Source organism: Cinclus cinclus, chromosome 1 (assembly GCF_963662255.1).
Source record: "Cinclus cinclus chromosome 1, bCinCin1.1, whole genome shotgun sequence".
Taxonomy (NCBI): domain Eukaryota; kingdom Metazoa; phylum Chordata; class Aves; order Passeriformes; family Cinclidae; genus Cinclus; species Cinclus cinclus.
Window position 1 is genome coordinate 109,000,283 of NC_085046.1, and position 14,152 is coordinate 109,014,434.

At 41.9% G+C, this 14,152-nt stretch overlaps 2 protein-coding genes across 3 annotated transcripts in view; both read right to left on the minus strand.

Annotated features, from left to right (window-relative positions):
- The window catches only part of GAREM1 (GRB2 associated regulator of MAPK1 subtype 1), a 97,093-nt gene extending 94,434 nt beyond the window's left edge, over window positions 1–2,659 (minus strand). For both annotated transcript variants that reach the window (XM_062501414.1, XM_062501422.1), the window contains exon 1: window positions 2,539–2,659. In XM_062501414.1, the coding sequence (XP_062357398.1) occupies window positions 2,539–2,659 (121 nt within the window). The remainder of the gene's footprint in view (window positions 1–2,538) is intronic.
- Window positions 2,660–9,809: 7,150 nt separating this feature from the next.
- The window catches only part of LOC134049188 (ras-related protein Rab-10-like), a 32,390-nt gene continuing 28,047 nt past the window's right edge, over window positions 9,810–14,152 (minus strand). The window contains exon 6 of the mRNA XM_062501435.1: window positions 9,810–10,264. Within this exon, the coding sequence (XP_062357419.1) occupies window positions 10,190–10,264 (75 nt within the window). The 3' untranslated portion in view covers window positions 9,810–10,189. The remainder of the gene's footprint in view (window positions 10,265–14,152) is intronic.

Sequence of the window (14,152 nt, forward strand, 5' to 3'; positions counted from 1 at the left end):
ATTAAGAAATGCAGAAACCACACAGTAAGACTGACATCTTCTGAAGAGAATACAACTCCAGGTTTACAATCCTCTCCTACATCCCAGTCTGTCAGAAGAAACAAATTCTGGCTTTCACAAAACCTCATGAAAACTGAAACAACAGCCAAGAAACAACTTGCTGCTAGAGAGACCAACCACAGAATCAAAAGGTGACTGAAGACAGACATCTACAGGTGGTTCGACTTCCAACAGCATGAAACATACACAGCTTCCACTGACCTGGAGAGGAATTCAGCACCTGAAGAAGACATGAAGCCATTTCTGTGCAAACAAACCCTGACCCAAAGACAAGAGCCAAACCCTGATAAAACTGGCACAAGACACTATCTTGCTAAAAGAGATACCCTTAAACTTCCTGAGGCCTGGATGACACATATTTGGATTGGACTCTGCATTTATTTTCTTCAGCGTTGCATCAAGAAATTTTCTGAGCATCCTCCATTTGTTAACTTTGCAAGACAAGAACTGGGATGCAGAGCAACCACCCTGCAACAGCCTGTGCTCCAGTCAATTCCACCAGCATTGCACCTTCCCAGCTTTCATCCTTTAGAAGGCTATGCACTGATTCATGGTTGCTTTCTCTTACTGCAAGACAACCCCCTCTGGAAAAAGGAAAAGCAATCTCTTCGTATCCCCAAGACCATGGCATCTGTGTTCTTTATAAAATATTGATCTGTCTGCTGTCTGTAGTCCCCAAAGTTAAAAGTACATGCAGTTGAGTAGGTAAAACCAGGCCCATGAGCTGCTGAACCAGGCAGACCTAAATCAGCTCCAGCCTGAAGCCCTTCACACAGCTCCACCTGAGCCTGCCTTCTGGCAGGGCTTATGTGGGGTTGAACCACTACTGCAGGACACCTACACCAACAGCTGCCTCATGTCTGGCCATCTCAGGGCATGAGCAGGAGAGCTCAAGTCTGTTTACATCCACTTCCCTCTGCATATGCTCTTAAATGTGGCAGACGGGACAAAAAAGCCTTTGCACAACATCTTTGTCTCTCCAACAATTATAGGATATTCCCATCAACAGCTCCAACACAAGACCATCCCCCAGAAAAACCCCAACAGCCGCTTGCTTCAAAACCCATAAACTTTCTCTACCCACAAAGTTTCTTCAGGTACCTTCCAAGAAAGTCAAGAGGAGCAGGGAGATTGGGAAGTATAACACACAGAGAGGGAAATTAATAAGTCATCAATATATACATCCTGTTAAAGCCTGAATCAGTGCCAGGAGCCTCAAGTACATTAACAGCCTTAAGTGCAGTGACTGGAGGCCATTTTAGCTGTTCCTAGTGGCAGAAGGTATTACCACGAGGAACTTCATAACAGACCAGCTTTGCCATTCTCACAGGACAACATACATCTGACAGTATAATGAACAGGCAGGTGCAGTAAAAAAAAAAAGCCAAAACCCCTTTTTTTTTTAACCTGCTCCTGAGTGCCAGCTCTGAGGAAGCAGAACAAGTGAAAGGAAAGATACTGCATAATCCAGGGGCAAAGTCAAAAATCACCAATGCATTATGGAAACTGTAGTTAAGTAATAAAACAGTCTTGGTCTTGACCTGTACACTGGGAAGTAACAGAGGATGATTCCTGCGCTCATTTTTAGCTTTTCAAATCAGTACAAAACTTGATAAATCAAGAGCTGCTCTATTACATCGTAAAAGTACACGGTGACTTCATAAACTAATGAATTAAAAAGCCTATAATTTTTTTTCCAATTTGTGAGTTATCTTCTGCATTCCTTTAGAGAGCTGGACAGTTTTCATGGAGCTACCACACAATGCACATACACATTATTACAAAGCAGCTGTCTGAGCCTTTATAAAAAATTTCCCATATTTCCCTAGTTCTCCTTGCTGACACATTACTTTCCAAGACATGGATCTAGGAAAGGTAAAACAGTGCTGTCATAACTGCTCTGTCAGACCTGATTCATATTTCCTGGAGTAAACAAAAAGCTGCAAGCTTGGAAACGGCAGGTGAGCACCCAAGTGAACTGTAATAAAAAGTTATCTGGAGACTGCAAAGGCTTCTTACGTTACTGCTTCTTTATACAGGTCCGTGGCTTTCTTAGGGAATTGCAACACAAGGGATTTAGCCCATTTGGCTATTTTGTATCCCTTTTTATTTGGCCTTGCTGTAGCATCGCTTCGTCAAAACACCGGGTCTCCAGTGCTAAAAACGCCCTTCCACGCTTAATTTGGGACTGCGAGGAGCTTTCTCAGTGGGGCAGGCTGCTGACAGCAAACAGGCTCCACCGAGCTGCCCTCCGCACACACGGAGGTGACACGGGAGCACATTACCCAGATAATTTGGTGCGGACTCCGCGGCGAGTGGGAGCCTTGCAGAGAGCCCCGGCAGAGGCAGATGCCAGTTCAAGGAGCGCCGGGAGAGCGCTCCCGGGAGCCGCGGGAGGCACGGGGCGCTCCCGGGACTGTGTCCGGCAGCCCGCCCGCAGCCCGGCGCCCGCCCGGCCCCGCTCCCCGCCCCACGCACCGCTGTCCAGCCGGGCGATCTGGGGCAGCCGATAGGTGCTGACGAGCAGGTCCAGGGGCACGGCCACCGCGCTCCACTTCACGTCCTTGAGGTTGCAGCCCAGCGGCGGGCCGGGGTCCATCTTCCCGGCCCGGGAGCGGAGGGAGCAGCCAGACAGGCAGAGCCGGCGGGGAGCTCCCACCCGGCGGGGCGGCTGCCAGCGGGGCGGACGGAGGGAAGGAGGGAAGGAGCGCGGCTCGCTGTGCGCCTAGGCGCCCGGGACACGCGGGGCTAGGCAGAGAGGGAGGCCCGCCGGGCGCCCGCTGCTGCTGCTGCTGCGGCGGCTGCCGATGCTGCTGCTGCTGCTGCTGCTGCTGCTGCTGCTCCCGCCGCCCCCCGGGACCGGCTGGGGCCGCCCGCCGCCGCCGCCGCCGCGCCTGGCCCAGGAAGCGCCATCCCAGCACTGACTAATCAACAGGGTGCGAGCAACGCCTGCGCAGCTGCCGCTCCTCCCCGCGCCGAAAAGGAAAAGTGCCGGGCTGCCCGCCCGCCCGGCGCGGAGAGCCAGAGCCGGAGTCTGCCAGAGCCGCCCAGCCCGTCCCTCTCACTCCACCCTCCGACCGCTCGCCCGACGTGCAGCCCGCGCTTGGGCTGTGTATCTGTTGCTTCAGTTTCCACCTGTGAGTCACGTATATACGTGTGAGTTCATGTATTCAGGCTGTGCGCTGCTACTGCACGTGCAGGGATTGTATATATTGCATATTCCAAGGTCTTTGCGCCCGGGGAGCGTTTGTAGACGTTCGTTCTTCAAAGTGGCTTTTGTGATGAGTTCTTACATGATCTTTGTAAGATATTTTATTTAATGTTAATCTTTATTTTATGCATTTTGATCTCCAGGCCTCTAGACTGCAGAAACTCTGGGAAATTAAACCAGAAAAACTCCTGGGTGGTTGCACTGTACTGTGCTCAAGTTTTTTTTTGTTCACTTCTCTGTCAAAACTGTTTATTTTATTGCAGTAAACTTGGCTACATTTAAGCCTTTGCTGTTGACTAGAGACATAAAAGTGCCTTGCAGTGATTAGCAAAACGACTGACAACATCCACAGCCAACATCTCTCTCCAGGCTCCAGCTTCTCCATCTATCCTTGAGACTACTGGGGATGGCGGAGCTGCAGAAGAGCTGTGGTACCAAGGCTCCCCTGTCAGTCACCCTTCCCCAGGGCCTGGGTAAAGGACCAGATGCTGCCGCATGCCTTTGTCACTGCTGGTGCCACAGCACTGCCCGCACAAGCGGGGCTGAGACAGATACGCCCTTGTTCTGCTCTGCCACAGAGAATGGGACTTTATCCATGGTTTCCAAGATGAAACAAAGAGCGTGGAAACTAGTCCGATATGGCTTGAAGAAAACTTAAGTTACCTTGCTTTAGGTGGATCAAGGCTGACTTGAAGCTCATCCTGCTGTGGGTCCATGCTTTATCTATACAATGTGGCACTGGGTTTTCCCATTACCTTGAAAATATACTTATTTTCAAAGTAGTTTTCCTTTTACCAAGTTCACCAAAAGCTTTTCAGCAACATCAGTGAATTAAGCTACTGAAGTGCAAATATCGCAGATTGGGTCAGGTTGGGAGGGACCACATTGGGTCATCTAGTCCAAACTCCCTGCTCAAACAGGGTCATCCCAGAGCATATGGCACAGCATTGCATCCAGACAGCCCTAGAATATCTCCATTGAGGGAGGCTCCACAACTTCTCTGGGAAATCTGTTCACATGGAACTTGATGTGCCTCAGTTTTCTGCCTGTTGCATCTTGTCCTATTACTTGGCATCACTGAGAAGAGCCTGGCACCATCCTCTTGACACCCTCCCTTCAGGTATTTATAAACATTGATGAAATCCCCACAGTTGTCTCTTCTCAAGGCCTGGCTCCCTCCGCCTGTTCTCATAAGACAGGTGCTCCAGCCCCTTAATCACCTTCATAGCCCTCTGCTGGACCAACTTCAGGAGCTCCATGTCTCTTGTATTGAAAACTGGTCACAGCACAGAACTGGACACAGCGCCCCAGATGTGGCCTCACCAGGGCTGAGCAGAGGGGCAAGATCACCTCCCTGGATCAGCTGGCAATGCTATTCCTAATGCACCCCAGGATACCATTGACCATCTTGGCCACCAGGGCATCCTGGTGGCTCATGGACAGCTCGTTGTCCACCAGGACCCTCAGGTCCTTCTCCACAGAGCTGCTTCCCAGCAGGTCAGCCCTCTGGGGTATCAGCTACTCCTCACAGCTTTGTGCCATCAGTGAACTTGAGCACGGCTGTTAAGAGCATTATTGCTGAAATATGGAAAGCATAGGTTTAGCTCATTCAGGCTTCATGAGGTTTCCAGACACAGCATGTAAAGCAAAGCTGATCACATCAGACTGACATTCACCAGGACTTGAAGTACTAGTCTGTCAGGAATTGTTCCTAAACACTATCTTGGGTACCATTAATTCCAGGAGAGATACCATCTCACAGCATGTGTCTCTCAGACATCGTGCACTTCTGCTGTCTGGGAAGAAAAGCATCTTTCACACAGAAATAGTCACTGTTGATTTTACTTGAAACATATTTTCATTCTTCCGTACTACATGTCCTGTGGCCTTTAAATCTGCCCTCCAATAACTACGTTTGTGTTCTCTCCAACCAGCGAAAACCCAGCCCAGTCTTAACCATTTTACTGGAACAATGTGCATTATAAAAAAATGTAACTTCTAGATACAATTTAAATTTAATTCAGTTGTCTCCAGGCAGAGAGTTCATAATGCTCGTAAGTATTTAAATGTCTTGCTCTTGTAGTCACTTTGTGTCCTAACTGTACTCCAGTTCCACTTCCTTGGAATATGTTCTAACAGTACATAAATGGCATTCAAATTGCCAGCACATAACAGAAATTTCTTGTTTTAACTCCACCTTATGTATAATTAACTTTAGAGATAATTTCCCTGATGTCTAGCAATGCCTTAGTGTGATCTCTTACCAATCTCCTACTGGTGTAAAATTCTAATGAAGCTACCAGACCTGAAGAGCAAATCCACCCTAGGGCCAGGGCCTCAGTTTCACAATGTCTTAGTTTTTGTCTATGTGCCTTTCACGTGGTGTTCAGGGGCAGTCTTTATGAACCAAAATAAAATTCTTGCCATAAAACCATAAACAGTGGCAAAAGGGCTCAGAGTAATTCCTGAAATTATTCTTAAATGCATTTTGAATAGACTTGCATGTTGATTTCCCAACACATTTGTGCAGTAGTTTGTAAAATCTGTAGTATATATGTATTTCATTGCCAATAACATTATTTTCAAAGTATTTTGGATCATCCTCAGTTCGTAGATGTGCTAACATCTGAAATGGAACTGTTTACAACAAAATTCATTTTAGTATGAGTCTGGTAACATGCTTTACAGTGTTGTGTACATAGATCAAATAAAACTGAGCTTTATACAGTAAGTTTCATGGGAAACCACAATACTTGGTATTTCTATGAAAATAGCCCTAATAACTTGTATTCCTTGTTCCTGTATGATTTTTTTTTATATCAAAGGCCCTATTTTCCTAATATTTACAAATCCAGTAGGATATAACAGAAGACACAGTGATCCTTTCAGAATCAGATCCTATTTTTTATTTTTTCTCTGAATCTCAGAATTAAAAAATTAAGTTGGAACAGATCAGCAAGATCATCGAGTACAACCTTTGACCAAACACACCTTGTCAACTAAACCACAGCACTAACTACCACATCCAGTTATTTCTGGAACACTTCCAGGGATAGTGTCTTTACCCTCTCTGTGGGCAGCCTGCTCCAATGCTTAACAACTCTTTCCATGAATAAATATTTCCTGGTGTCCAACCTGAACCTTTGTTGGCCCTTTCTAGTGAGAGTGGGGTTCATTCCCCACTGGCACACTACTGTAATCTTCACTGAGTATGTTTGGAAAAAGGCAGTTGTTTTGCTCCAGGAAATGTAAAAAAGAGAGCACTCATGGTGCTCATGGAGTGTTAAGTGAAGCATTAGCTAGCAGGAGTTAGCATCCCGAAAAAACTGCCATGGGAACCTAAGTATCTGCATATCCCTCAGGGGGGACTGGATCATACCTAAGCACAAGTAGTAGGAAACTATGCATGAAGGAAAAACGTATAGAAGGAATTCCTTACTTGAAACTCTCATTAGCTATAAAGAGCAGAAATCAAAATTACAAATTAATCTGACCGTTTGAAATCTATTTGCATTGTTAGAAAAAGGAGGAGAAATTACATGGAGGCTTAAACGTAGAGAACTAGTAGATAAACGGTGAGTTCAGGACAGCTGAAAGTTCATCAGAGATCTACTGCTGAAAGGCAAAATTGCAGAATTTGATCTACACAGAGGAGGAGAAGGAACTGAGATAAAGTTGGATGAATCATGAGATCTTCAATGACCTGAAATAAAATAGAAAGTAGGTTAAATTACTAAATTATTCATAAATACATACACTATGTATGGACAGACCTGAAAGATAAGCTCCCAGAAAGTTAGAAAATTGGATTTTTAAGATAGAAAGCCTATTGATAAGATGCATGGTGAGAATACTAGGGAAAAAATTGGTCTGTTATTTGACAGAGGGGAAGCTCTATTTAATCATCACTGGTGATGCTAATACTTTAAACCTCAGCCTTCAATTTTAGAAGGCAAATGTAATTTCACTCTAGCACCAGTGACAAAAGTCTAAGGCTAGAAAAAGGAACAAATAAACTGTAAAATACATAGACAAGTTAAAAGATTTTTGGACAGAAAAAGATTTCTGGACCTGGTGAAACTCCCTTATGGTTCAAACTGTGTTAAAATTGTTACTGATTATCTGCAAGAATCAATAGAATGAGATTCCAGAAAACCCAAAAGGGATTGCACCTCTCTCAAAGGAGGGAAGGAAATACCTATACAAACTGATCAAGTGAATTTCTACTAAAGAGGTTTTAACAGGCTTTGTGGATGGGGAGAAAGCCTGAGGATCATAAGAGTTTTTTACAATGTGCTCTTAACAAAAATACCCTAAACAAACAGTCTAGGCAGTATAAATGCAAAATTATTAGGAAATAATTAGTACTCCAAAACTGAAAGGATACATTGAACATGATTTTACTTAGATCCATCTTGGATCCAAAACTATCCAGGACTTTCATTGACATCAACGATGAGTGAACAGAGTACACTTATATTTGGAAACTGTATCTATAGGAAGATGCTTCAACTATGTTGGAGCACAAAATTACAATTCAGAGGGATCTTGGCAGACTGGAGCAACTGAAATGCCACCAAACAAGGAGAAACAGAAGGTTTTACACATCCAAAGGAAAAAATCAACTGCACAAGTATGCAGCAGGATAAAAAAAGCAGTTATATGGATCACAAGCAGTGCTAGGCTACCTTGCACTATGCTGATGCTGGAATGCATAAATAGGAGTATCACAAGATAATGAAAAATTAGCTTAAAACTATTCAGCTGTTTTTACTGAAACTGGAATAGTCTACTCAGTTTTCAGGCCTACAGTTCAGGAGAGAACCAGCTAAAGAACCTTAAGAGGAGGGAGACAAAAAGAGAGACAGAAGATCTGAAAACCCAAACTACAAGGGAAGGTAGGAAGGTCAGGAAGGAGAGGAGAGGAGAGGAGAGGAGAGGAGAGGAGAGGAGAGGAGAGGAGAGGAGAGGAGAGGAGAGGAGAGGAGAGGAGAGGAGAGGAGAGGAGAGGAGAGGAGAGGAGAGGAGAGGAGAGGAGAGGAGAGGAGAGGAGAGGAGAGGAGAGGAGAGGAGAGGAGAGGAGAGGAGAGGAGGAGTTCACCTACATCAAGAGGAAAGGGAGAAACTACTTTCCATGTGTACCAGTTAGGTTAGGTATTAGGATTTTTCCTGCTTACCAGACCAGTTAGGTTAAGGACTGTTACCATGCAAAGACACTCTGAAATCTCTACCACTGCAGGTCTCTGATCATCTTGCATTTACATCAGGGGGAGCTGATCAGAGGTTGAGATATGATGAAAACCCAGACTCACTCTGAAAATCCCTTCCCGCTCTATTTCCTTCCTCTGCTATGGTTTTAATGAAGACAGGCATTATCCTTTGTTCCCCATTTTCAGATTTTGTGAGAAGCACTAGCTTCAGTGACTGGCCATGAGAAGTAGTCAGGAGCAGCTGTAAATGCACAGCCCAGCCCATCCTTTTGCACCCTTTCTGCAGGCACACTAACTGGGCTAGGGGTACATGAAGCTGGCACTATGCTCAGGTATATTTGGTCCCATGTGCTCCAAGTGAGCTCCCTTTCTCAGTACCAAATTTAATAGTATTTTGATATTATGACAATCTGCAAACAGCCCTCAGAAAACAAGCAAGCACATTTCAGAATGTTAGTGACATTTCAGAACAATAAGCCAGTGGAGTTAGGTATTTTGGATGTGCTGGGATGGATCAAAAAACAATTCTGCACAACTTGATTAGTCATTCATAAATGGTGATGAAACAACCACATCTCCTATGCAAGGAAAAAAAAAAGACAGTACAGTTGCTACAATTCTTCAGATTTCTCAACCTGTGTTTGCTTTTTTGCTTGTCTTGCAGGTTTGAGTTGTGCTTGCTTTGCTTTTGATTGAAATAAAAGTAACCAGCATCCTGATTCGGCCCTTGTTTAAGATTAAGATATTCTCCATGGATGCCAAACATAGTACAAGTCCATATAAAACAAACCTACATGAGCAGAATCAAATATCTCCTCTATTTACACTTTAAGAAAATAACATAAATATATCACAATAGCAAAGAAAGCATTTTATTGTGATCATTTGTGACAAAAGAACATTTGAAAATGCAGGTATGCTGCTAACACCTTCATAAATTATTTGAGTTACGAAATTTAAAGAACAGAAACATTATTATTATTATTATATTCTATTGTTCCATGTTTTCTGAATTCTTAGGAAGGTCCAGCAACATACTCTAGTGGAAGGTGTCTCTACCCATATTAGAGAGGTTAGAACTAGATGATTGTCAAGATCTCTTCCAACCCAAACCATTCTATGACACCTATCTTTATATGGTTTGTCACCTTCTCTCAGACATTGCCTATTCAAGGGTATTGAAGTAGCACATATGTGTCTGAAATGGATATAAAAGAAACCAAGCCAAACATTCTCTGAGACTTGTCTTATGGGATTGCAGTAAAATATCAGATACTTAAAGAGATGTCATATTATTTCATATATAAGAAGGTTGCTTGTGTGATGATGTCAATGTTCATTGTATTACAAATCTGGTATAAACAACACATACAAAAGAAAAGTGAAGGGTTTTTTTTAATAACAGAAAATTAGTACACTCAGACTTCATTTCTGCAAACATTTGCATTCAAGCACTGTCACTTTACATTCAAGTACTGTCACCCTGTGATGCATCTAGTAATTCCAAAATCAGATAACTGTTTTATCTTCACATTAAAAATATGAAAATACAATATAAACACATTAAAAATTTGGTGACAAAGTCTGTGTAATACAAAGGATGCCTAAACTCTGTGTTTTTGGATTACAGGCTCATTTTTAAAATCTTGTATGTTTCTTTGTAACACTTCATATTTCTTGAAGAGAAAACTGAATAAGAAACAGTATTTCAGAATGCACAGCAGGTTCTCTTCTTAGTTTCATTTAGAGACACAATGTCTAAGTCATGTAATTCACAGGATTTCTGAAAAACAAACAAAAGCAAACACTTAATTAACACAATTGTTGAAAAGTTTGCTTTTTCACATACTTCAATTTAAAATATTTGGTGCAGTCACTGGATATGTTCTTCCTTTGAATATTTAATTAAATGATTGAAGTTTTCTAATAAATTAGATGGAAACTGATGCTCACGCAAGTCCCACTAGGCATCTTCACATTCTTTAGCTGCTTCAAACATCTCTCCTAAATCTGAAGGTGACAGAAAGTGTCTTTTGAGGAGTCACTTCAAACCATACAGCCAATCCTGCAAATCTTTACTCACATGAACTGTTCCACAAGTACAGTTTCTTCTGTTGACTACACCAATTTTAGCTGATTTTCAGTTAAGTATCCTTATCTTTGAAGTACTGATCATGGGTTGAAAAAGTCCAGTTGAAAGGAACAGGAAATACAGAATATCAGTACTCACTAAAAAAAAAGGCACAGACTATTAACTGTTAGAGAGGATGTTAACTTGTTTTGTGAAATTCACTAAAATTCTGTTTTCCTGCCTGGTTATTTAATAACCAGGAATACCCCCAAATGGAAACATTTCAGTCTTAATCATGATAAACTATCAAAATAGCACTCCACCCTTGTAAAACATTTATATACTGATTGCAAAAGCAGACTATAACAAAAATGAAAATCATCAAAACCAGGACTCTTCCTTTCAGCAATGAACTCAACTAGATAATTAATGCTGACCAGAGAAACAATCAAACCCAGTTGTGCAATGCAGAACATGTTGCAATCTTGTTCTCTGAAACTATGAACACCGAACCCTGAACTAGGGCACAAAGACACAGAGAATATCGTCACATGCCAGGAAAATGAAAGCCTCAACTTCTCTACCTGGAACTCTTTTGCCTGCATCTTGACAGGTTCACCAACTAAGCACAGAGAAGTAAGTGTAACCACTGGATTTACCACATTCCTCTCAATCCGAACCCAACAGCTATAAACAACCATGTCTGACAATAAAGAGAAGCTTCCAGAGACAGCAGCTATCTAAGCTGGAATGAATGAAATCCAAAGCATAGGCAAAAAAAGAAAGGAAGAAGAGAAAAAAAAGGCATAATGTAGTACAATACTAATCATAATTCAGAACTGAAAACTTAACACATACAAAGTCACAGGATAGTTGGACATTGACTACATCCAGAAAGATTCACCTAAAGTAACTAGGCTGCATCAGAATGAGGGCAAAATATAAAGTCTCCCCTGTGCTACAAATAAGCTTTATGCCTCTTTGGCTGAGAATATTCATCACTACTTAAAATTCTGGAGAAGATGCATGGAATTTGTTTCCTTTTTCCTTGTGTAGCCATAGTTCCAGCTCTTCCAGAATGCTGGCTGCCCTGTTCCAGAGCTGTCCCCACAAGGAGAGAGTGGCTGAGCTCATTCCTTCCTGAGGCTGCAGGGACCCAAGGACGCTTCCACATTGTGTGTGGCTGGGGGGAGAAGATGAAACATCTGGGAAGGGATCAAAAGTGATGGATAGAGGAAGGAGTGGAGGGCAGGAAATGTATTGTAGTGTCTAAACCCCAGGATGCATGCTGAAGCTATTATCCAGTAAAATTATTACTAGACTATCCAAAGACTGTGACTTAATGATTTTAGAAATTTCTTGTCATAATGAATTCTTGTCATAATAAATTCTTCACGTAATGAAAAAATACAGCAGGTGCACTTTTACTTGTTTTTGTTGTTGTTTTGGGTTTTTTGTTTGTTTGGTTGGTTTTGGTTTTTTAATTTATTTTTGAGTGGTAAGGACCAAGAGACGCAACATTTTTACTACCCTTGAGAACTCCCACAAATACTAACATGCAGCTTTATAGCTTCTGATTAGTTCTAACTTTTTACACAGTTGTGGGAGGTACAGGCATTAGCTATTATGATTTCTGCTAGGCAGAGACAGTATTGGGTAGTCTGCAAGCAAAGACAGTAAATTAAAAGTATGAAGACCTTTTTAAAAAGGGAACAAGGCAGAATCAAAAGTACACAAACATAATCTTGTCATCTCAAGGAACCAGATACCACTTTGGTTTAGAGATAAGACTCTGAAGGGAAAATAAAAGGTTTGGAAGATAATGGTACAGTAAGAAATTTAATTTCACTCAATTGTGACCATGAAATAGCATTGAGCATTGATTGTTGTGAACATCAACTAAATATGTTTTGTTTCATCTGTACTTTTTCTTGAGAAGAAAACAATCACTTTAAACAGTAAAAGATTTCTAAAAAAATTCTTATTTTAACAATTTCAGAATTCAAGTTTCACTTGAGTTTTACTTAGAGGAAACAGGCAATATGAAGATGTTGCAGATTATACTTCAAGACCAAACTTCATATTTTCAGTCAAATGAGAGAAACTTACATTTCCTTAAACACTTAGGATACTTATTTGCATCCTTACCATTTTACTACTTAGTCATACTTTCAGACAACAAGTAAGCTGTTCGTGTATCTTTAGCAAGTATTCAATACTGTTAAGTGATTAAGAATGGTGAAACTTATTTGAAACTTATAATCTCTAAAATCATTATTTGATAGTTCATCTAGAAACTAGCCAGGACAGACAGACAAGAAGCACCACTCCACAAATAAAGAACAGCCATTTTAAAATCTATTTAAAAGGTGAAGTCTATTCATCACTTCAGTTTGTAAGACTGTTCCATATCAGGTCCCTGTGAAGTAAAAAAGGGTCTGGGATCCATTTAAGCAAATGTACTGCACACACATTTAAAAAGTGCACATTCATAATCTAAAGAGATACAACAAATCCTGCATAAAGCACTGAAGCAAAGATCAGATTTGGGCAATCCCACATAGCACTCAGCCTCAGCCAAGCCTTGGAAGAGGTGGGGCACCCCCTCTCCTGAAATTACAGCAGGGAGGTATGCAAATCTCTCCCACCTCTGAGAACAAGGCAGGCAGCATTCCTCCTCCAGGGCCCCATGATCACTAACACTTCCAGCTCACATTTCTGCTCAGCCTGTTGTAACTCACTGCCCCACGAGACAGTCAAAAAACAGCAAAGAACTGCAAAAAGGTGAGAAGAATCAAAATGGTACCAAGAAGCTGGAGTTTCCACTTCAGTATCTTGGGCAAAGTGGGGTTTTGAAAATACCGCCACAGAAACAGACGTCACTGCACCCTGCAGGGATTTCAGTAAGATGTTGAAACTTCCTGCTATCAAATACTAGTTTTTCCTGTCAAATAGCACAGCAGACATCTCACCTAACTGGCAGGCATCTCTGCAAGCCAGTTTTATATTTCCTGCTTAAAACTCCCCTTCTGGCTGTCTCTCCTGCCCACTTCTAAGCAGAATTTGTATCACTGGCATGAAATAGATACCTAGACACAGGAATTGTGATGAGATGGTTCAGTTACCAATTTTTTTTTCTTCTTTAATCAAGGCAAGAAAGCTAGGGTGGCATACAAAGGAAAATGTAATGAAAAATCCCCAACAACCTCTTTGAAAGGTTTCTAATGGAGTAAATATTTAAATCTTCATTAAGCTCAGCTGCCCATTCCTTGCTGAAAACACACTCAGATTAATGGTGGATCCACCTTCTCTTGCACCGGTTTTTGATATTTTGATACTGGCTTAGTTATTTTGAAGGTGGGGTTCACTGTGGGTTTAAAAGAATGTCAGGATTTTGCTTTATCCATATCATGTCCCCAGCCAAAAAAGTCAGACCTGGAATGCTTGCTGAAAAAATTAGAAGCTTTGTATAAACAAACAGAAGAGACTGTAACTGAGGTTACTATTATTTATAGTTTCTTTAAAATTTGAGGATTTTTACTCTAACTTAAAAATCATCCTACTTAATTACTGCAACAATTTTTTTATATTTAACAGTGA